Source organism: Eschscholzia californica, unplaced genomic scaffold (genome assembly GCF_041429995.1).
Source record: "Eschscholzia californica isolate CP2 unplaced genomic scaffold, dmEscCali1.0.p SCAF_2, whole genome shotgun sequence".
Lineage (NCBI taxonomy): Eukaryota > Viridiplantae > Streptophyta > Magnoliopsida > Ranunculales > Papaveraceae > Eschscholzia > Eschscholzia californica.
The window spans coordinates 59047007-59071767 of record NW_028238309.1 but is presented as its reverse complement, the minus strand read 5'-3'; the positions used below and the strand labels follow the sequence as shown (position 1 = coordinate 59071767).

At 34.0% G+C, this 24761-nt stretch overlaps 3 protein-coding genes across 5 annotated transcripts; all 3 read right to left on the bottom strand.

Moving 5' to 3' along the window:
• Positions 1-2754: 2754 nt before the first annotated feature.
• On the bottom strand, positions 2755-9076 carry LOC147559659 (boron transporter 1-like). Its single transcript, XM_086661552.1, has 12 exons — positions 7444-9076; positions 7239-7321; positions 6563-6755; positions 5961-6099; positions 5462-5627; positions 5089-5255; positions 4776-4949; positions 4554-4649; positions 4135-4272; positions 3663-3982; positions 3310-3577; positions 2755-3220 (listed from the first exon to the last, which is right to left on the bottom strand). Exons 1-12 carry the CDS (start codon positions 7545-7547, stop codon positions 2903-2905), a joined length of 2166 nt encoding a protein of 721 aa, XP_086517678.1. The 5' UTR covers positions 7548-9076; the 3' UTR covers positions 2755-2902.
• Positions 9077-16520: 7444 nt separating this feature from the next.
• On the bottom strand, positions 16521-20242 carry LOC147559658 (GDSL esterase/lipase At1g09390-like). Of its 3 annotated transcripts, none has more exons than XR_015234637.1 (6): positions 19573-20118; positions 18579-18767; positions 17913-18073; positions 17540-17810; positions 17002-17310; positions 16521-16819 (listed from the first exon to the last, which is right to left on the bottom strand). XR_015234637.1 is itself a non-coding variant. In XM_086661551.1 (6 exons), exons 1-5 carry the CDS (start codon positions 19832-19834, stop codon positions 17060-17062), a joined length of 1134 nt encoding a protein of 377 aa, XP_086517677.1. In that variant the 5' UTR covers positions 19835-20242; the 3' UTR covers positions 16521-16819; positions 17020-17059. The 3 variants fall into 3 exon arrangements, 1 of the variants encoding a protein (XP_086517677.1); XR_015234638.1 differs by having other exon boundaries at positions 16521-16634; XM_086661551.1 differs by having other exon boundaries at positions 17020-17310; positions 19573-20242.
• Positions 20243-21975: 1733 nt separating this feature from the next.
• On the bottom strand, positions 21976-24185 carry LOC147559657 (GDSL esterase/lipase At3g62280-like). The gene is made up of 5 exons (XM_086661554.1): positions 23742-24185; positions 23476-23661; positions 23164-23327; positions 22620-22890; positions 21976-22313 (listed from the first exon to the last, which is right to left on the bottom strand). The coding sequence occupies exons 1-5, from the start codon at positions 23995-23997 to the stop codon at positions 22075-22077; spliced, it is 1116 nt and encodes a 371-aa protein (XP_086517680.1). The 5' UTR covers positions 23998-24185; the 3' UTR covers positions 21976-22074.
• Between the last annotated feature and the right edge of the window lie 576 nt (positions 24186-24761).

Below are 24761 nucleotides of genomic sequence, written 5' to 3'. Positions count from 1 at the left end.
CCAGTTTGTTTGTTTCTGAGTAAAAGTCTTCAGTGTAAGAGAAAATTCAACCCACCTACTCGCCTAGGCTGCTTACATCAACAACAATAATCTTCCATACTTCAATGGAGCCCCACATTACTACTACAGGCGCCCTACCACAATTCATGTGTAAATGCAGCGCCTATAACATAAAGTGAAGCGCCTTTAGAATTTCGCATAATCATTTCGCTTTTCACCTTTTAATGGCATTTTTATTCTAAAAATTTACTATACTAAAGCATCTAACATCAGTGCATTAGGTTTTAAGAAAAGAAAAAGAAAACGCAGTGCATTATCACCCCACAACTAATCCACTTTTCGTTAAAAAAATGAAAAAGGACCATCAATTATTTTCTTCTTTAATTTAAGAAAATTAATATTTTATCTAATAAAATAATGTAATAATAATCCCATCCAAAAAAAAAAATGTGATAACGTAATGATGGTCAAGAATATTGGACAAGTAAACCACACCATAACAAAGAGAATAATATATGAGAGAGTAATTCTACGTTGTAAAAAGTAACAACTACCACAAATGTACTAATGTATACCTGACGTCTTATGTATATCATAATCAAAAGTTTAGTACCTACTACAGGATAACAAAGTCACAAAGTTACCTCGAGTATTATTGACAAGAAATTGATCCGAAGACCTAATTTTAATTTTTTAAGTTAAAAAGATAAGTTATATTTTGTTTGGTTAAAAATCTAAATTTCATATTTTGTTTTGTTAAAATCAAAATTTTATATTTTGTTTCGTTAAAAATCAAACATCTTTTGCAACTTTTTCGCAAACTACTGCAAACTTGTTGCGAAGCTGCTGCAGAACGGTTGCAAGCTTGTTGGAAACCTCTTGCGAACTCTTGAGAAGACGTTGCAAATTAAGAAAATACCTAGAGAGTTGAAGACTAAAAAAAAAATTAAGTGATCATTTTTCATCAAAACAAAAAGTTTATAGGGAGTTTCGACTAAATCCTATTCTTAATCTACTTGCTTATGATACTCATTTTCAAAAGTTTATAGGGAGTTTTGATCAAAAGTTTATATACTAATTAATTTTTTTTTTCGTATAATGGAGTACTATTGTTAGTAATATGTGAATGACATGAAAGCACAGCTGATTGGGACAAAAAGAATTTTTTTTTTTTTTGTTAAGGATATATATATTAAAACAACTAAGAAATCAGGCTAGCATTACAATACATATTTAAAAGAAAATACGGAATACAGGACCACTCCTTAGATCTTTCCTTTCTGCGCGCCCATTTAGCTAACTTATCAGCTTGAGAATTCTCTATTCTTTTGATATAGCTGAATTTCACCTGCTGAAGCTCATGCTTTAAGTTTCTTATTTGACGAATATGAACTATTGATTGCCATTGAACTTGATGCCTTAGGTTATTTAGATGTTTTATCAGGTTGATATTGTCGCTTTCAATGATGACCTGCATATGATTGTTATCTTTTGTCCAAATGAGACTGTTAAGAATGACTATAGCCTCGCTTTCCTCGCTGTTTCTTGCTCTAGCATGGTCTTACATATGTCTTCCTAAAAAGCTAGGAGGGTTAGGTATTCATCACCCTCACCTTGACAATATCGCCCTCCTTAGTAAGCTGGCTTGGCGCCTGAAGTCTGAACCAGACGCCATTTGGGTTAAGTTTCTTAAAGCAAAGTATTTTCCGCAGACTGAATACCCAGGTCCAGCCAAATCCCATCATTCATGGAATTGGAAAGTAATCAGAAAACACTATGATCTCATTGAAAATCACATTACATGGGAAGTTCACTCAGGAGAAACATATAATTGATAACAGATGGGATGACAACATTCTTAGTCACACCTTCCCTGAAAACATTTGTAATCTTATTAAAGCTATCCCCATTCAGTCCGAGGGTACTGATAATATATGTGGATCCCAGGGGGAATTCAACATCTACAGAATACTAATAATTCAGAGCTGACTAAAGTGTCTGAACTTATAATTGAAAACAGATGGGATGACAACATTCTTAGTCACACCTTCCCTGAAAACATTTGTAATCTTATTAAAGCTATCCCCATTCAGTCCTAGGGTACTGATATGTGGGGGACAAGAAGAATTAGATTTATAAAACATCAATTAAAAACTTTATATAAAGTCCTTAGATGAAAATCTACGATGCTATGATGATGCATCAGATCCAGTGGAATTTTTCCATATCGCAAATAAATTACTTGCGAAAATGATGCTATGCCCGGCACGGAACCCGGCCGAATCCCGGTCAGGTGACGTGTCGGGTCGTGATTTAGAGAGAGAAAGTAAGAAGATTCGGTCGGGTGACGTGTCGGGTCGTGATTTAGAGAGAGAAAGTAAGAAGATTGCTCTCTCTAAATCATGGTCGGACACGTCATCCCGCCGGGATTCGCCCCGGTTCCGTGCCGGGCCATCTATCACGGTTGAATTACTTGATAGTAGTAAATAGTCATTGACTCATTGATGTTAGAAAATTCAATAAAACCAAAAGAAGCTCTTAAGTTTCAAAGTTGTGAATATTCAAATGGAGCTAGAGAGAAGAAAGAAGCAAATAGAGAAGGGGAACTACAAATATAAACTTCAAACTTCTTAATTTCAGAGAAACTTCTATATTAGCCCCAAGCTCCCAATGAGGATTTTATAAAGATTATGTGAATTTTAAATATGACTCATACTTGTTTGGGAAATAGTTAGCAAAGAGAAGATCAACTAGTTGGACAAGATAAATATATTCATTATGATAGTTTTTATTGTTACCAAGTGAAGGAAAATTTACAACAATGTTAATAAGCAAACCCCAACAACACAAAACAACAGAAGAACTCTAAAGCACGATCATAACTGAACCGACCAATTTCAACTTACTTTGAAGTCTGGTTTTGAGAATTTTGTCCCAATTTCGATGGTTTAAGGTCTCTGCTGTTTCTTGGGCTGAAAAGTCCGCTTTCACCAAGTTGAGGACTTACTACTCCTCTTAGTTCAGGTCCACGAGGACTTTGTGATTTTTCCACCGAAAATCGTGGACTTTGAAGGCTTTTCATATCTCTTGCTGGAGTTGTTGTGGAACTTGTAACTTTAGAACTAGATGTACGACGAATCTCACCTCTGCTTCGAGTAATTATCTCGTCCAGAATCTCTGCTCCTTCCGCAAGAGAAGATCTAGAACCATTTTCTCTATCCTGTTAAGACCACATAACTATATTCTTTAGTATGAATGCATAGAAAGAATGGCAGAGAAATACTTTAGAAATGTTGGGTTGAATCTTACGTGTGAAAGGTTGAACGGTAAAGCGGGTGCCTCTTCATACTCTGCTGCATCAAGATCTTGAAGGTGTGCCCCTTTAAAAAATTTGGGCAGTATGTATTGTCTTACAGGAACTAATAGCATAATCATCAATGGGAACAGAAGCCCTGCTATTGGAATCCATGTAATCCCGAAACAAATTAGTAAATAGAATGTCTGAAATATTGTAAATGTCAAAATTGTTCTGAAAGGAACTGTTTCTACAAAAGTGGCGTGGTACTCTTCGAGCACTCTGCGGAAAAAAAAAAGCACGACTTTAGTTGTTTTGGTTAGAAAAGGATGATGCAGAAAATGAAGAGAACGAAGTAAGAAATTACTTGTATCTTCTACTTGGAGCTGTGAAAAGTAATAGAATTCTCTCCCAGAATTGGTTTCCGGGCAAGCTTTCGATGGCCATAAAGGCAAAGTATCCCCAAAGTACAGAGGTTGGGATCATTTTAAGGATCGGCATAGCAGCGACGCAACCTCCCACCATTGCCGACTGAAGCAAGTTACTGACTCTTTGCTCTTTGACCTCAACTGGTAACAAATCATCGATCTCTTTCTCAACGTCAAATACCGTCTCATCAACAGGGGCATCAATGTGTCCTAATCTTGAGGCCAATTGGATAGTTGATTCTTTTAATTCCTTTAGTCCCTGCTCGGTAAAAAAAACTTGCATGTTTTAGGCAAGATCAAGGACTCTGTAGTCGAGATTAACAGACGAAACGCAAAGGCAAGATAGAACGACTATATATATATATATATATATATATACAGAAATCAAAACAAAGATGTGTAGTTGTTTACTCTAGCTGATGGTTCCTGGTAGACTAATGGGGTTTGCATGTGTTCATAAGCTTCTTGCATATTTCCATATACTTCTCCTAAGCTTGCATTCTTCCCCATGCTGTCCTTTGCCGTGTCGACAAGTTTGTCACGAAGCAACTGCGACTCAAGCAAATTTATTACAAGAGAAGTTTAGTTATGTTATGAAAGAAACTTGTTATATGAAGTGGACCACTTGAGGTTTGGTTACCAATATCTAGAGTTTCATAATGGGTTGTGTCAACCGATTTACACGGCACAACTAATTTGTAAATCGGCAGACAGGGTCGGGGCATTCGAAGGATCCTTCCCCATTGTGAAACACTACCAATATCTAAATCCATATGACTATAGTGGTTAGCTCCTCCATAAGGCCTAGTAGAGAAGTTTGGATTGTTTACCTGATGTTTAAGAGTAGCCAGACTCTTCGTGTGCATTGGAGATTGTGGGATAACACCGTTCGATGGAGGGATTCCGAGCAGACCACATAATATCGTCTTATAACAAAAGAAGTATACTCTTAGCAAGTTAGTGTGCAGATCAAATGATTAATTATCACGACTCACGAGCAAGAAGCCCAAATCAGGCTCTGAGCATTAAAAAAGAAGAGTAAAGATGTATACCAAGAACCCTAAGAGAAGTAAATCATAATGGAATGAAGCCGGCTTTCTCAAATTGAACTCCTTCTGTTGTGAAAGTTGAGATGCTACACTATGATCAAAATAATAAAGTACCGCGATCATTGTTGCCGGAATAAACGCTCCAAATATATAAAGAATAGGCACATTTAGCATATCCTGTCATTTCAAATCATAATTGAACAACAAACTTATTCTCTACTCACTAGACAAAATGATCTAATATGCATAGATTGGAGCATGAACAAGTTCATGAATATTAGAAAGATGAGAAAAATGATTCGAACTGGAGACATACCTTGATTACTGTCCAATTAGCATAGGCACCAGGAGACCATGGATTTGGGCTGAAGAGGCGTCTGGGGATACCATGTGGAACATTACTAGATGGGGCATATGAAATAGCTGTCCATACAAGAACCATCAGAGGCACACCATAGTCCGCGATGATTCCTCGAACCCATCCTGTAAGAGTACCCAAGTTATGATTTTTTGTGTCCAAGATGAACTTTTGGGAGAGAGTGGAAGAGTAATGCACAGAGGTTCTCTGAACTGAATATTATATATATATATATATATATATGTATATACATATATATTATATAATCGTCCTTCCGGTTTTAGCATTAGGGGATTAAAATGCACGAAACTAGATCTTTACTAAAACTTACCAGATCCATATCTCCATGACCGTGCTTTTCGACTTCTTAATGCAGTGAGTAGAAGACCAAATGATAAAACTAAAGCAAACATCCCGTTTGCAAACCTCCATGAGGGTATAAACTCCGTTAGCCTTGGATTTTCTCTTTTAGGAATACGAAATTCGTCTACAAGTCCCTAGAAAAACCAAATGACACAAATAACAAGGTAAAATCAAACTACTTAGTCACTTGGAACCAATCGAACAGAGCTCGTTTATGGCTGCAAAACTACCAAGCAAGAAAATTGTAAAAGGACAATCTAGCGGTTCAAGTATGGTAGCCGAAAAAAGTAGAGGATTTGAACACAATATAAATTGTGATATTCTGTCTGTCTACTTAGTTTTTCTTGGGTTTGATAGATTTTAAGACTTCAAAACTTTACCATCTATATGATTCCACTAAAACTTCAATTTTTTAAAGAAAGAAGCAGAGAGAAAATAAACCTAAGAGTCGGAACTATAATTCTTACTTTGATCGCTTCCTGCATGAAAAGCATTGCGATGAGCAGACCAAAGAGTTCTCCTGCTACACGAGTAAACCTATTAATAATGGAGCAGGCCCCCAAGATAGCTAGCAAGAACAGCAAGACTGCAGTCCACATACATACCCTGCCCATGCAAATACTTATATAAGTTTTTACTATACATAAATTTATCGAGAAACAACGTAGTTATACTAAACATCACATACTTGTGAGAATAGTCCCACATGGACTAAAGCAAGTCCAGTATGTCAAATCTAGAGCTTCTCCACTCATTACCAATTGATTTTGAGTGAGCTCACAAACTAATAGTATAGAACTAGCCCACCCAATGGTCACATGTGCTTCATTTCATGATTCCGCCCAACACAAACACATAAATGGCTCAAAAAATGCAACAAGTGATGGAACGTGTAAGAATAGTCCCACATGGACAAAAGGAAGTCTGGAGAATAAGAATTGGGTCTCTCCATACGTTAACAATTGGTTTTAAGTTAGAAATCCAAAACCTTAATAGCAATAGACACGTAAAATTGCTAACTACAGTAGAAAGCAAAAAAATACAAAAACAAGATCAAGTAAGATCATACCATCCACACCATGCTAGAAACAACTTTGGTCCCAATTCAGGTTTATCCTTAACAAAGTTAAACATGAAAGTGTACATGATAACAGTGGGCTCTGCAACTCCAAGAACCAACAAAGGCTGGCCTCCTATAACTGAATGTATGATGCCACAAATTGCAGTAGATGCTAATGTTTGAACTGCAGTAAGAACTCCATCTGCAAGTATGCATAAAGCTATATCCGTCACAAAATTCGATAATATTAATATCCATCGCCTATATTTTTGGGTGGTCTTGGGCCTTTGTCACCCCAAAAGCTAGCTCAAGAGACTCGCCTCTTCCACAAGAGATGTGGGACTATCCGAACAATCTCCTACGAGTCACAAATCGGTTTTTGACTTTGATAGACTATTGGGCTTAGACATGTTATTTCTTGGGCTCATACCGTAGTTGGGTGGTCTTGAGCCTCTTTTACCTCGAAAGCTAGCTAAAGTGGTGAAGCTTTCCCTCATCACTTATAAACTGACCAACTGCCCCTTCCACAACCGGCGTTATCCCATCATGACAACATATCTTAATTTTTCCCATCGAATTCAATAATGTACCCCGAAATTCAATTCACCACGAAATAACTACAGAATACTAAACAAAAACTAAAAATTACTCAAAAGAAATGTTAAGCATAAGTTGATTGATATACCAGTACTCCTATCCAATTGTTCACCAAAGGAAATAACTGGGATGGCTGAAGCAAAAAATATGTATGTTGTAGGAGCCAAAATCCTGGAAAGAATTCAAATTTTGTTATTATATTATCATACTAACAACATCATGAAAATTGAACAATTAAGGCAATACAAAAATGAAGATTTCACAACTTGAATGAAAAAATTGAAAATACAAACCTTAAACCTGCACTGAAACCACTGGTCCAATCTTGCTTATAGCACTTGAGCCTTCCTCTAATGTCATTCTTGATTCCTTCAAAGGGAACAAATGTTTCTTCCATGGGGTTTTGAATATAAATAGAGAAATGGGTATCCTGGTTTAATGGCTATCTATTTGAAATGAAAGTCTGAGTGGGTATTGTGGGACAATGAGACAAATCTTATAGTATTTCAGATGATTTACATGATTATTTGAATATCAAAGAAACTCAATGAGACAAAATTAAAGTACACTCCCCAAATCAAGAAGATTTATAAGCAGGGGAGGAGACACAAGATTTTTCCCCAAATTTCCAAGAAAACATTCAAACCCACAAACAAAAAAGGTTTGTTTTACATAATACTTGGTTAACAGACAACAATAACAAGAAATCAAATTGAAGATTTTTTGTTGTTGATTCAACACCTAATAATAAGCTAAAAGGTTTACTTGCATTTTGTTTCTTTAGACATTGTAAATCAGGTAGATAGATAAATAGAGAGAGAGAGAGATTGGAGAGGGGTGGTGGTAGTGGTAGAGAGAGAAAGTGAGAGAGAAGAAGTACAATAGAATAGATAGTATGAGGAAGCTCTAAAGGGAAAATATATAGGCTCCAAAAGGGAGTGAAAAGGGATGAAAATATAGATTTGATTCAAAGAAACATTGCGGGTGGGTCAGAACTCAGAACAAATTTCACTACACTGTACTACTTAATCATAAAAAGAATTGGAAAAAAAAAAGAACTTAGAAAGTTAAAGAATAGAGAGAGAAACCCAAAGGAGAAAGATTCAAGCAAGTGGATGTCTAGAATAATACTACATACCAGCTCAAGTAGTTAGTTGAAAAGAAAAGAAGCAAACAACAACAAATATGTTATTTTTTCTGGCTGTTCTCAAAGCATTAGAGATTAGAGAGAGAGAGAGAGAGAGAGAATGGGGGACTGCCAGTCCACAACAAGCTGGCTATGAATTTGGAAGTACCCATGTAACTTCTCTTTACTATCTTTCAATTTCTTTGCCTTCTTTCCATTTTATGTACTGTATTATTGGAAATCAACAACCTTTCATTATACTAATAATTTTTGGTTAATGAGCCCTATAATTTATTAGTATAATCTTCAAACTCCTAAATTAATGAATTTAGACCCAAACATGGAGTGTTTTTCTTTTTCTTTATTAATGCTGATTTATCTCACTCTCACAATATACTGTATATCCTCAAAGTCTACAGTTTTAAGTTCCACATCAAACATTACTAGTTGAATCAATTCAAGGTGTAATAAGTTATTATGTTAAAAATAAAAATTGTTACTAGGTGGAGAATCTCTAAACATGTCTATGCTTTATTCCCTTTTATTTATGTGTTAGTAAAATTTAAGAATAAGTAGAAAATTATTGTATGAAAAATGTGTTATTTTTTTTTGACGTAGACTCAAAGAGGCATTACATTTTATATAGTACGGCACATCATAAATAAATGAATTGAATGGGCCTAATATATAACTACTATCGTCAAAGACATTTGACCCTTAAATGTCATATAAAGACCCTTAAGACCAACCATCGTAGAAACATAAAAACCTATTCATATCTTTATTTTTTTGTACCCTTTAATACAAGTCTATAAATTGCGGATTTTATATCCACTGTAAATCGAACTAATACCTTACTGATTTGTACATGCGCAACTAACTAGCCAAATAGTTGGTCGGCATGTGAAAATTTGTTAAGGATGATGTCAATATCAATTACATGTTTATAAGATATGTGACTATGTGAGGAATTAAACAAAACTTTGTATTAGAATAGAATCTAATCTGACCTAACCATAGAGTAAATTGTTAGGTCTAACCAAAAGGGTTTTAGAAACCTATCGAGAAGAAGGAGAAGGTTGAAAAGGACCGACCTTTTATTACTAATCAGTTACATGTCAGTATCAAGTACAATTATGCTCTATATTTAGAAACTATTGTTGTATAAGTAATAAACTAACTTTATGTCATTATGCTAACCTAACTTTTAATATTCTCAAACCAAATGCATATATATAGTTTCCGTAACTTTTTTTTAATCAGTTTTGTCCACTTAGTTGTGCATCTACTGAAAAAAATATCGAAGTCACATGTTCTATTCAGATGGATGTAGAATCTATCATTTATTGACTTATGTTAAAAAGTAGGAATAAAATAAAAGTAAGAATAAACTTTCATGCTCTAGGGATGACCTTAAAGGTTTTTTCATAACTTTTAAGACCAGAAGTAATTTCAATGACGGTACTTCTCAAACTTATTCAATTCGTATATTTATTCATGATGTATCTATACTATATTGAATGAAATCATTCTTGAATAGAACTGCCTCAATTGTAAATGAGGGATGATAGTCCTTGTGGTTTTTTTTTTTTTTTGTTGAAATGATAGTCCTTGTGGTTGATGATGTGATACTATATACTAATATATAAAGAGGTTAACTTTAATATTGGTAAATATTTATCTTATCTTACCTAAATCTAATACTATTCGATTTGTTCGAGAGTAAAGCAAAATGATAATAATAATATATAAATCCATTGTTTCTTTTATTTGTTCCTCTAGCTCGTGAAATGTGCATTACCCATGACTTGTTTTACATAGTTAAGTAAGATAAACAATTTGATATTTCTTATATTAAAACTCCATCTATGATGTTTTTAAATTGAACCTCGGCATTCTAGAATTGGATGGTAAATGTGGTGATTTAAGGGTATAAAAGGGCTTCACATCTCTAAACAAAAAGAAAAGGCTTCACATGGACAAGTCCTTTTCTTATTCTTTTGTCCATGATTTGATTTCACCAACCTTTGAGACATGCTTAAAGTGCAAGAAAATGGCAAATGAAAGTCAATGCCATCAATAGGCACACAAAAACGTTCATCTTTATAATAAAGTTATTAGTGTGTGTTTAGTTTGTGTACACCTAAATCTGACCCCATATATGAATTAATTACAAGGTGTGAAAGCTCGTCTTAGCTTGGCTGTTTCACTACGGTTCAAACCAATTTCGGTTCGATGGTTGTAAAGTCATTCTTTACCTTTCGTGAAGCCACCCCTCCTTGGTAATGTTGAGCGACTTGGAAAAGAGAACTAAAAACTGCTGTGGAGTATTTGAAATTGACCACACAACCTTGCGTACAACAACGTTGAGGATTCGCTAACTAGTCGGCAAACTACCTCTCCATGAGAAGAGATTCACTACATGACATCCACGGACCAACTCGGTCGAGGAAGGGAAACTTTGCATTTAGTAAATTTAGTATTCTTTTTAGTGATCTACTTTTTAGTTCTGAACTCTCTCTCAATGTACCATTTCTAGGTTGCCAAAAAAAAAATGTACCATTTTCTAAAAAAAAAAGCGGCATCTCCTTGACTCACTTCATATAAATTATGTTGAAAAGATCCATTGCAAATTTAGGATCTCTTAGTGTCTAGTTAAGCAAAAATGTTATTATGAACTTCAATGTTGTTGCCTAAAGAAAGGGAAGGCACCATTATAGATAAATGAGGGTAGGTTTAAAAAGTATATAGGCTACTCCTGCATTGTGCAGAGGTCCTCTAAATGGACCTTATGGACATGGTTAGGCAGCCGTGGCCCAACCTTTTGTCTACTTTGTGAAGGAAATTTAAAAGCTAGTTTTCTCATTGCTTACTTCAATGTTCTCTCATTCTCCCTCCCCTAAATCGAAAAACAATAATTATTTATTAATGATTCGAACATGCTTGTACTAATTAAAAAAAAGATAGATGAGTGGTTAGAGAGGAATAACTGTGTCTGCACCCTCGAAAGATGTGGAACATTACACTCACAAAATGATAATTTATGTAAAACAGTACAATCTTAATTAATTTACGCGGAAGTTCCAAAAGTTTTGAAATAGTAATATATATACTTTTTGTTTCGTTATTTTATCAATGTTTGACGATATTCATACAGATCTATAAGACTATACTATTCTTTTGTTTACTTTTGCTCATGTGCCTTTTGGCACCTTTTGTTTACTTTTGCTCTTATGTCTTCCGGTGCTTTTTGGCACGTATACTGTCCTTTTACGAAAGGTAGATATATGTATATATAATCTATATAACAAAATACGTTTTGTATCCAATCAAGTCCTTTTGTCTCTTAAGGTAAAAGTAACAACTAAATGGTGGAATATCTCTCTATCAAATGAGTCCTAGAGTCTTTAACAAAAAAAAAAAAATGAGTCCTAGAGAAACATACCAATGACTTCCCTAGTTTATATGATTATATCTACACTTATGAGCTACAAAACAATTTCAAAAATAGTTTAGCTGCCTTATTAAGTCCCAAAGAGGGCAGTATTATTCCATTTGGTGCAATCAATTACTTCTACTCCACTATTTATGTAATTCTCTCTTTTTATATTCTGCTTCATCATTTTTTCTTTTCATGGTAATTTCGAAATTTTAGAAACAAATTACTCCTAATTAAAATATAAATTAGTCTAGCACTAATGCTAGAAAAATGTTTGGCAATAAAGCCGAAAGGTTGGTCAACCTAAAAAGACTTGAATTACCATCAAAATATATAATTAAAGTGTTAGGCAAATTATTTCTCTACGACCCAATAATAAAATAGCTAGAAATGAGTGTTTACCTCCTCCAAATCGATCTAAATACCAAAATCGTTTTACTTTTCATTATTGTTTTTTCAATAAAATAAGAAAGTCAAAACCTTTTCCCCTGGCCCCTACATTCTTTGTATTTCATTTAATTCAACTGTATATTAAATATTATAGTAAAACAAAATAATAATGAATACACTAAATAAACAAATAGCTAGTGGATATTATTATTATTATTTTTTTTTAAATCGAATTCAGAAACGCTACTACCACCCTTCATCACTCATCATTGCTTCACATATTCACACCAACCACTTAAATGAGAATTTGAGGCCATGAATCCTCTCTTTGGAGTTGTTTGGTGACAAGTGAATTATGTCCTATGTAATTATTATATATAATACACAATAATTAACCTTTTTTTTTTCTTCTATCAAAGAAATGATAAATTATCTGTCAATCAAGTATCTAACTTGATCAAAAGATTCCATCATATAATGCAGCTAAATTAATTTGAAGAAAAGCCAGCATGAAGGCTGAAGCTGCAGAATAATTCTGGATTCATTCTCAACAACAATGTGGACTATGTAGTAAATAAACATTGTTCGAGCCAAAAATCTTTTTCACTCGTGGTAAAAAATAGACAAGAGGTCCACGAGCTGGAATGATATTTTGTTCCTCAACATTTCTACATAACAGATGAGAAGAAATGACCTACTGAAAATTAACACATTATAAACAAACATTTAGGTGGTATTATCCTAGTTTATAGCGTGTTACGAAAACTGGGAGATTCTTAAAGAGGAAAAAATCCAAGAAAAAAAATATGATCGTTTCTTTCATAACGTGCATCATAATAACTATTACGTGTTATGAAAAATACGATATTTCTAAAGAGTGAAAAAAATCTAAAAAAAGAATATGATCATTTATGTTCATAACATATTATAACAACTATATTGTGTTGTGTTTGATCATATATAACGTATTACATACTGTATGAGCATGGTTGTGTTTGGGCCTGTGCAGGCAAGGACTAGGCAGGGTTGGTTTAAGTACGTATTAAATTCTTATTTAAAAGGCACCCGTGCTTGCAAAAGACAAAGACATCTTATATTCAATTACAGTTGGTTTATATGTTTAATAATTTTGTACATTTTTTTTTTGACAAAGAAACTTTAATTTCATTAATTTTGTACATTTGATTTTTATGATAATTTTTATTTATTTTTCTACCAATGGACATGACTGAGATTCGAAAAGAGAAGAAATCTTTTGAAATTAGATTCGAGATAGAACACAAAAATAAGACAAACTCTTTCTAACCAAGTGAATGAAATAATAAAATATGGTTGAAATACTAAGTCGGCGGTCTATGAAGATGAAAAGTTTCAACAAAGGAGACCCTCCTCTTTGATACAACAACTAAAATAAAGGAATGAAGTCGATGAAGACGAAGAGGAAAAGCGAAAGATGAAGAGTAGAAGAGAGAAAAATGAAGTGAAAGAGAGACAAAAAAGAAAAGAAAATGTCAACACACGAAGAAAATTAAAAGACAACAAAACAGACTCAAAAGAAACGAGGACCAAATATGAAGTTGAGACACAATTGAGTGTGAAGATGGCAGATGGTTAGGAATTAATGATAAAATATGTGTGTTGTTTTAAATTGGGTCTAAAAAATTAATTGGATAGTGTGGAAACTATGCCATTGGGTGGGTCGAACTCACGACCAAATGGGCGCAAGGAAGGGATACAACCAGCCAAGCTAACTTTCTTAGACAGTTATATTACGATCTAGAATCTATAAGAGCTAACCCAGGCCCCCCCTCATGTATAAGGGTTCGTTTCAGTAATATCTCAGTAGTTAAAGTATATAAACGTTAAGATACATTACTTATCATAAAACATCTTTTAGTTGAGATGGTCACGTATGTCTAATTCCATCATGTGACAAAGGTTCAAAACTCACAACCCGTGTAATTTTTTTGTTTTTTCTCTGATTTTGTGATGTTCATGGTACCATTGCTAATTAAATCTTTATTTCTACTCTGTTATATTGTGCGAAGTGGTTTTTAGAAATAGAAATCTAAAAATTGTAAATTTTTTAAAAATATGTAAATATATATGTGAAAATCATGATACAAAGCTACTACGTACATTCAAAAACTCGCTTTTAGATAAACTATATCTTGGACAAAGAAAGAACATCCTTAACAAAGAAACTATACCTTGTTTAGATTTTGTTTGTAATTTTTTTGTTTTTAAAGGTCCAGATTCAAATTTCGCACGGAGCCCCTAGATTCACAGTCATGGCCCTGCGTATGAGAGATAAAAAATTGTTAAAAAAAAAATTTGTATTCAAGTTGAAGAACAAAATTAGAATATTTGTTATAATGCATTATAAATGTCCATAGTAAAGTATGAGTGCTCATAAAAGGATCGTCCGATAGAGAAGACTGTTCATAATCACATATTGCATTATGTGGATTTTCGGGATTTCAAAAGTGAATGGAAATTTAGTAAGAAAGTAATAGATTTTAGATCCCCAACCAATTGTGGCTTAGTTCCCAATGATTTTATTTAAAACTAAAATTAGACAAAAACATTAAGACTAATCACCTATATTTAGTCCGAGCTAAGACTAATTGATCGGGACCATCCACAGTTTGGTGGGCCTCATGTCCAAGGTTAATGGGCCACTCGTTCAAGTCCATGTTTAAAGAAGAGTTTCTTTATTTTAGAAGTCTAATTTAGATATTTAATTATTTCCAAAGTTTAAGTTTTTTATTATTTTCTTAGTTCATGAGAATAGGAAACTAATAGTATAGATATTTAGAAGCACGGATGGACCCACGCAGGGACCAATATTTCTTCATTTTAGTGCGGATTCCTAATAGAGGTGAAATGTATTACTCCATATAGTAAAAACTCCAGTTTTCTTTCGTTAAAGAGTAGTTAGTGTTGTGGTATTACTTAAAGGTGTCCACCTTTGTTGATTCCTCGTGCTTCACTTTTTTTTTTTTAAGTTTTCAATGAGTAAGTTCGGATATGCTCCCTAGTTTGTAATTATCTATGCTTGTAGCCCTATATTTCTTCAATTTAACCCCATATTTACAGATCAGTTCACTTTTTAGTCTTTTTTCATTGTAAATTCAACGACTCTCATTAACATTGTTAATTTTTCTCTATATCATTCTTATGCCTTCTTTTTATTTCATTTTCTTATACATGTTATTTTCTAACGATTTTTCTAAAGTGAGTTTGTCCACCCTCTTTCCTTATCTTCTTTATATATAATTCGAATGTATATAAGACTACTTACTTATGTTGATTTCAATCGAAGTAACTCACAAGGTGATAGTTGTTGAATTGAATTCGAATGTAACGATAATGTACAGAAATTACTCGTTTTCACATCACATTATGAAATTTGGACGATTTTCGTTCTAAATAAAAGTGCCCCACAAAGAAAATTTCCTGGGTCCGTCAGTGTTTAGAAGTTATCTCTTTCTTAGTTTATGTTTATCAAGAAGTCCTAAAACTCTATAAAAATAGTCTAGTCTATCATTGTTATTTACACCTCGGAATATTATCAATTGAATTTGTAACTAATCTAGCTTATTGTTTTCTTCGTTATTTTATCAGTTCATTTATATCATTGTTTTAATGGTGGATTCCGTTACTTTAACACTTCCGCGACAATCTACATCACTAATTATTCATTTTGTGACACATAATGAATTTTAAGTACCAGTTTTTGCATAAATAAACCCATCAAAATTTCATCTTTTTGTCGGTCCTATATACACAGTCGAGTATTTTTTTATTAAATTCACTAGTTGAGATTATTAATTAAGTACATTAAAGCCCAACAGGAAACACAACTGGTTGTAAATGAAAGGTAAGAGTTTATTAAGTTACAATAAACTGGAACCGGACTAGTGACAAAATGAGATTCAACTATTATTATCTTCACTGTTACATGTAGAAAAACATAGTTGTATAAACTATGTGAAATGGTTAAAAGTTAAAAAGTACTAGTACAATTCTAATTCTAATTCAACTTGTTCGCCTCTAGGAGTTCCAATATATTTAATGTGTTGTAAATTATGTTATTTTAGGATTTCGTCCAAGTTTATTTCACAACATTTCCAATGATTTTTTTTTTTTAATGAGGATGAGAACTTAGGTTAGTACGGTGTCTAAAAATTGGATGGAAAATTCAAGAGTTGAGTTATTTTTGAATTCGTGACACGTAAAACCACGTGATAGAGTTGATCTGCCAATCAAGATTGATGCTCGTAATTCTTACAATTGTGACTCAAATTATAACTTGCAAGCAAGACTGAGTCACTGAAGGAACTATGATTTTGGTGAGGAAACAAGAAAGTTCTCCATCTTTTACTTGTACTCATCATAATTCGGCTCATTACTTTTGTAAATAAGAAAATTTTAATTATACCATTAGAAACATTCCTGTTTACTCTTACATTCACGATTGATAATTACAACGGTGATGTTTGAACCCACAAACTTTGCTAGGAAGACTAGGGTTTCGGCAAGAGATGAGAAGAAATGAGATTAGGGTAAACAGGTTTAGAAAAGGGTTTTTATATGGTCAATTAAAACCCTTATTCTAATCCTTCCAGTCAAGTCAAATAGTTGGACCGAGATCATGCTTCAAGACTAAGTCAACAAGAGTGGACTGACTTCCATTAAACTTTAAAGGCACCTGCAATATCAAGAAACAAAGTTAGTTAAACTTGTTAGCTTTCGGTTATTTTCTGTTTTTAGGTTTTTAGGTTTTCTGTTACAAGCTAACTAACTACAACTCTCTTAATCCTTCTATATAAGGATAATTGTAAAACTAAAAAGGATTATTGAAATAAAATAGAGTTGAGAGCTTCATCTTACATGAAAAGATAGGGTTACCTATGTAAGTACAATGCATGTATGCATGCAATACAACGCGTCAAACTTTTTGTAGAATTTCAGCACTACAAAAATAATCAAACTTTAATTTCGGTGTAGAATACATTGTAGAGAGGATTTTTGAGGCGACAATACTATTTGCAGCTTCGGTGTAATGAGTTCCGTCCCAACTTACAGACATCGATCCTTCTTTACAGACATCGCAGCGTGGGTGGCCACATATATAACTGCTATTGTAGTTATATGGTGGGCCGCCGTGTCCACAACACGCCATTAGAGGATTTTCGAAACCTGAAAATGATAATTTTCATTATACATATCAAGATGATAATAGCTATTTGAGGAATTTATATGCAGCCCATCGTTGGACCTGTAAAATCTACTTATTCTTACACTTGGTTTACACCTCAAACTAAGAGTAAGAATAAAGATGATACAAGAGCATTTGTCTGCATATAATGTACATGAGAAAGATCTCACCCTAAGCGTAAACAAAGTGTAAGAATAACTTTTTACTCACCATATTGCTTAGAATTGGCAATGAGATCATATTTGATGCTGTATATATCGACATAGACTATATTTATATCCTTCAATTCCGATTTCAGTTCTTCACAAACAGCACGTAAATTTTGGTTGAAAACTTTTGCTGCATCATTGTAGTTTTTAATACACCCATAACGATCGAAAACCTTAACTTTCTTACGAGCTAACGATAGCCTCTGAGGCTGACATCCCAAGGGTCCCGTATTGTGAACCCAAAAGTTCTTGCCACCATCATCATATATAGTCTACATCAGAGAAACATGGGTTGGTTAGTTTTAGTGTATAACATGAAAGAGTTGGATTTAAAAAGCGAAATTAATATAGTGAAAAAGATAGTTTTAACTCACTTTAATAGCCTTTTTGATCTCTGCAGTAACCTCAGGAATTCTTTTCACGACTCTGGCATAAGATAGATTTTTAGCAAATGTATCGGCTATGTCATTTTGTCCAATGTCGATCATGTAAAGTGCATTCCTGAATCCTTCTTCATTAATTAAAGTTTTCGAACCTACAAAGAAGAGACAGTCAGACCAGCTAGCAAGGACAGTCCTAATCAAGTGTGACATTTCAATTTGTATACGGTTAGAGCTAGTTTTATGGGAATTTGCAGATGGAGTCCTAAAACATCAAATCTCGACAATTGGTCGTGGGGACTAGTGGACGATAGTGGGAGTGGGTTAAAACTGAGGAACCATGGAAAGAGATCAAAGACCTTTTCTTGAGACAATGGGGCTTGTGGAGAATAGTCCCACGTGGAAAATACAGTGACCAAATAAACAAACAATATTTATGGAGTCTCTACCCATAACCAAATTTGGTTTTGAGTTGGATGCCTACATACCCAATATACTTCACCAACAAGATCGAAGCATTAACCCGATCCTTAAGTAGTGTTCCTTCAGAAGATATGGTGGTTTGAGGAGCTCAGGAGATCGGTGATTTGGGGAAGCTCATATTCAATTTAAACGACTAGACTTGTACTTAAAGACAATTTGGCAACAAAAATTACTTACTTTTGGTATTGGCAACGTCAAGAGAACGATTCTTGAAATGAAGGAATTGCATAACTTGGATATCTAAAGCAAAGGGTACCATTTTAGGGAGAGTGGATGATCCAACTACTGCGAAATTTGCACCATTGCTAAAGTCTGATCCCAATGAATCCAAATATGGGCTCAAATATGTCGATTTCAAACTTTCACCTGCATATATTTAGATACAATTAACTCTTACGGGTCGCAACATCAAACTAAAATGTATCAGCTGAGAGAGTCAACATGGTAAATGGTTTCCACAGGGGCGTGGATGGTTCAACTCACCATCATCTCACGTACTTAATAAAGACTAATGAATACAACCGTGATGCTCTGCCCGGCCACTATCCCCGTCCGGATTCGGCTAGGATAGTGGCCGGCAGAGAGACATTTTCTATGAAAATAAATCCGCGCACCTACTCGGGAGAGTAAGATATTCCTATGACCCTACTACTTGCCCTAAAATGACTGTCGTTGTTTGCCATTATAAGTTCGTGACCACCAAGCAATCGAGGCACTAGATCAATCACTACTAGTCTAAAGCCCCGACGAAATTAAATGGACTAAAGCCCACACAAACTATTTTACGTATTTATGTCCAAGTTCAATATTCCTGGATTTACACTTTCATGAGATGGAACGTGGGACCTCCGCATTGCAGAATATATGCACTTACCAACTGATCTACCAGTTGGTGGCAACTCTAAGCTAATATTTTAAAGGGTTAAAAATGTACTAATAAAAATATGATAATTATTACATCAGAAGATAATCAATGTGATGCCAAAGTTATTCCTCGAACACTTGCATTTATGTTTCCGTAGGCCCTACGAAATCATTCCTAAATCCTGACTCTTCTATGAAACATAACCCTAGATTATTTCTTTCAAATCAATGTGGGTATTTCTTTAAACAGATAAAACTATTAGAAAATCAAAAAAGAGAGAGAGTAAAGGTGGTGAAACAAACTTACAGAGAAAATCAATAATCAACCTTCCATCAGACAAACGACCAGTTGATCTATGAAAGAAGGAACGCCCATTGGGTAAATTAACATCAAAACCGAGTCCAGAAACGAGTCCACCCGTGTCCGAGTTAGAATCACCAAAATTAAAGATAATAGGGTTCTTCTTGCATTGAGAAAGAGTTGGTAGAGGAAGGGAAAGTAACATCAATACAAGAAAACCCAAATGTAGAAGAGAAAGAAACCTAACTTCACCACCACCTTCACCCATTTCTCACCTTCTCTCTCTCTCTCTCTCTCTCTCTCTCTCTCTCTCTATTATTTTCTCCCTCTGTTTCCTCCTTTTCTATGTAAAATTTGAATGATTTCAAACCATCTTTTTAAGTTTGGGTGGACAAGGATCCTAGACCCAAATAACTGTCCAACTTAATTTACTATTTTTAATCCTACTATTAATTTATTTATTTTTAAATACAAAAATATTTTTCTTTTTAAGAATGGCGGATTTCTATAATAATAATCCCGACCCGTTTGCGGGTATCTAGATTAATTCACAAAATCCTAAAATGAAAATTCCGGAGTATTAAACTTGTTGAACGGGTTTCTATGTCCGTTGGAATATACCTAAATGAGTTTTTTAAATCGGGGTTTAAGCATGTCCATTCCTATTTTCATGACTATTTTTAATTTGTTGGAAAATCAATTTTAACCTCTACAAAGTTTTCTCTTAATCACTAATATTAGCCTCTCATATAATAGTAAAGATTAAGTACTAACTTTTGAATTATAGTTAATTGGTTATGGTCTAATTACTATTCGACTAACGAGAAGGGAAATGCTAAATGTACAAAGAATCTTTGACAAGATTTTTGACAAAATACTAAGTGAACGGTCCTGATCAAAGTCAAATTTTGAAAAACTTTGATCAACTTTTGTCTTTTAGTGAAAATGAGTCATTAAGTCAAGAGTTTTGTCAAGGACTTTGTACATGTAGCACTCCCCGTCAACTAATAGGACCGTTAAAGGATAAGGGATGGCATTTGAAGGTCAAGTGAAATTTAGGAATAGCATTCTCTAATTCCCTAACAAAACATATGAAATTATGAATAGTTTCTTCAAAAATTCTATAGTATCCTTTGATCAATCTCTTTCAACTCCTAAACAATTAGGTAAAGCCATACACTATTACTATATTAGTCTATTAGTAACTTCAAAGAGTCCTTCAACAAAAAAAAAAAAAAAAAAAAAAAAAAAAGGTAACTTCAAAGAGTAAATAAAATCCATTTTGCAAATGGACAGTGGTCGTCCAAGGGGGGCCAAGCCCTCTTATAAACTACGTTTCACACCTCAAGTTGTGGGTGTTCTCTTGGGAACCTTACTATTTTTTATCTCTCCTTTATTTCTCATATAAGCAATCCTCTTAACTTGAGCCCATTTTTGTTTTTTTCCTTTAGAAAACTTTTAGTTGGTTCAAGTTAGAAACCTTGTTTCCTTTGGGCCATGCCTAAACTAGTTCATGGTACACCAAATGGGCATAGCCCAATAGCTTGGTCATGTGACATGACAAAACTATTTCTTTTTAGAAATTGACTACAGTCTACTATAGTCATTACAATGACATTGGTACATCAAAGATGTGATAAAACACAATATTCATGTAATTCAAACTCTTACAAGAACAAGTCTATAACTCAACTAAACTATGACCTAAAGTCCAACAACATTATTTATACTGTAATAACCCAAGTTCAATAACTGGAATCATCAACATTTGGTTGCCCAAGTAGCTAATATTATTGACATAAACTTCAAAATTCCGGAGGTCTCAGGTTTGATTCTCAGAGGAAGTGGAATCCATGATTGATTGAACTTAGGTTATTAAAGGTTTAAATAAAGAAGTTTAGTTGGGCCTTTAGGCCCGTAATTTAGTTGGGATTTAGTTCCGGTCCTGTGAGGTATAAAATTTGGTAGTTATCGTGCTTATCATATCTTTGATGTATCAATGTGTAATGACTTTCGTAGTCAATTTCCAAAAAAAAAAAAACAAATCATGGAGTCCACACCCTCTGGAAGACCTCTAAGATTTTTGAGTTTATGTCAACATTTTTTCTTTATAAATCACCCATCATAGTCCCACTAAATCTCGATAATTTAGACATTTATTTTGCAGTTGACTCGCGACAATTATGTTTTTGACCTTAGACCATCATCAGAGTTGACAAGTTACACTCATATCTTCCAACTAGTGAATTATCAAAAGATACTAATGATGTAGAGATCTCAATAGTTTAGACCTATTAATTACCACTAGTAAATGTAGAAAATAAAAGTTAAAACCAAAAAGGAGATAATAGGTAGATCCAAAGGCTAAACAAAAGAAAAAAAAAAATTGAACTTCAAAAATATCAAGTGTGTGAGAAAATTCCGCCATTGAACTTGAATATCTTATTTAGGGGGAAATGAAGAGGAGGTAGAGAAGGAGCATAACAAGAAATAGAACAAGTAATTAAATTAACTACTCTTGTACCAGAATGAATCAAGTGGTAAAGGTGGTGAAGAATATTTATTGGAAAGGATGGCTGAAGAGACAATCTTGTTTGCTCTTTCTGTGTAGTGAACTCCATCCCAAACTATAGCTTTTGATATATTCTTGCAAATTGTATACCCTGGTTGACCACATGTTGCTTTAACATTGTAGTTATTTGGAAGCCCTCCTGACCCACAACATGCCATATGTGGCCTAGTAAAACCTGCCCAATCAAAATGACATTTTTTTTTTCAGACACACTCTCTAAAAAGATTGATATAAGGACATGCTTGCACTTTCAACAAAAAAAAAATGTAAGTTAGCACAAAGTATTTATGATACGCTCCGGTTGGTCACGTATGCATATAGTATTAGTCAATATGATTATGCTTAACGAACCTACCGAATACCTACAAGCCAAGACTCATATCAGGTGGAACCACACTGAACTTGTATTTCGATAGTCGGTTGCAGATAGACTCAAGCTAAACGGTCCAATTGAACAAACAATATCTTATTTGCAACTTACCAAATGATTTATAGTTGGCGAAAATGTTGTACTTGATGGAATACATATCAACATAGACAATGGTTGCATCCTTGAATGTGGATCTTAATTCCTTGCACAAAGTCTTCAATCCTTTATTAAAAGCTTTAGATAAGTCATTGTGAACCCGGTAGCATCCAATTGGGTCGAGATCCGATTGGTTATGACGATGTAAGGCAAGTTCTTTGGGAGCACACCCTTGTGGTCCAGTGTTGTATATCCAAAACTTCTTAGCACCATACTTATAGAGATCCTACATTTCAAAATAATGGAGATTAGACACAAGAAATTGCAGATTTCTAGCTCATCTAAAGAAGCGTTTAACCTTTTTTCGCATATGAAATTTGATTTGGGTGCCCATTTATATGGTTCAAATTTCAAAGTGTTTATACTAACCATAACCTTCGATTCACTACGAATCAAATTTAAATAAGCTACTAACTATCACCCAACGAGTCAAATATAAATAAGTCACATTCAAGCGAATCAGATAAAAAACTCTTTTAGTCTAGATCTATATGTGTACCTGGACAGCTGATCTAATTTCAGCAAGAAATGAAGGAATCTTCTTGACTACCGGAGCAAGCTGCAAATCTGCTAGATAAAGTTCAACTAACAGATCATTTTGTCCAACATCGATCATATAGAGTGCGTCACGAAATCCTTGTTCGTCGATCAAACCTTTTGCACCTATATAGAAAATTCAACTCCAACTTTATCTTCCATTGGTGAAGCCCCACTATAGATGGGTAAGAACATTTATGTCTCTCCACCCTAGAAACCAGTATCCGAAATCTTACTGTAACTAAAACAAAAACGTAAAATGCAGAATAATTACCTTGTGAGATAAGTTCTTGGGTACGGTTTCTATAGTGAATGAACTGCCGAACTTGAACACCCAATACAAATGGTTTAAATTGTGGTAAAAGCATTGCACCGGCTACGGCAAAGTTCACACCACTTGTGAAATTTGGACCCAATGCTTCTAAATATGGGCTCAAAAATGGTATTCCCAAACTCTCACCTTCAAAACCCAAACAAAGATATAAGTAAACTTAATCTAACTTCCTATATATATATTGATGTTGGAAATTTTGAACTTACAGAGGAAGTCGAGTACTAGCCGTCCGTTACCGAATCGGCCGGTACCCCTACGAAAGAATGTCATTCCATGGGGTAGGCCTATGGGCAGACCAGCACCGGCGAGTACTCCTCCAGTATCGGAGTTTGCATCTCCGAAGTTAATCAAAATGGGTCTTTTCCCCAATTTTGATGGAACCACTTGAGGGATCAAAATAGAGGAAATACAAAGAAATAAACAAAGGTAAAGAGGAGAACTTGATGTTAATGAAGAACCCATATCTTTCCTTTAGCAATTGCTATGTATCATTATATTCATAACTTCCTTTTATACTATAGGATTTTGAATGAGACCCAAACTTGAAATTTAAATTTCACTTTCATTTTGAATTTTTATATTTTTCTCGATTAAATTTCAATATTAGATGAAAGATTACAAAAAGATCAACTTGCCAAGTTGTTATCGACAAATTCGACTAATGAGATGTTAATTTTATTCTAAAAGCCTCGTTTAGAGCACTCACTTGGTCAAGAATATTTTAAGGTCCTACAAGTAAATATAATTTTTCACATTTCATGTATTATAATTTATATTTTTGGACTGGTGTGGACTCCCGGAGTCGTTAGTCAAGTTCTTAACTTTTTTTAATAAGAAATATATTTTTTGCATATAGGATTTGCGCTGTATTTACAAGTATAATAATGATGATTCGAGTAGAAGAGCCAATTCTTAGCACCAATTAATTCTTTTAACAACAAAACCTAGTAAGCTCTGTTAGCAAATAGAAACTGTTTAACCTTTAGTCTAACCTTGTCTAACCTTAATATGATATTATCGATCACTCCTTATACTCCAAAGTTTTGGTGTCTGAAATTCAATCAATATTTTGTCGTACTGCATTTAGCTTTTCTCCTAAGACATAATCTACCATGAGTAGAAATTCTAACTCATTGATTATTAGTATGTCAGGGCAGCTTCCACCACATACAATATGGACGCATTATGTAATTATTATTAGTACATTGTTTGATGGATCGATATCA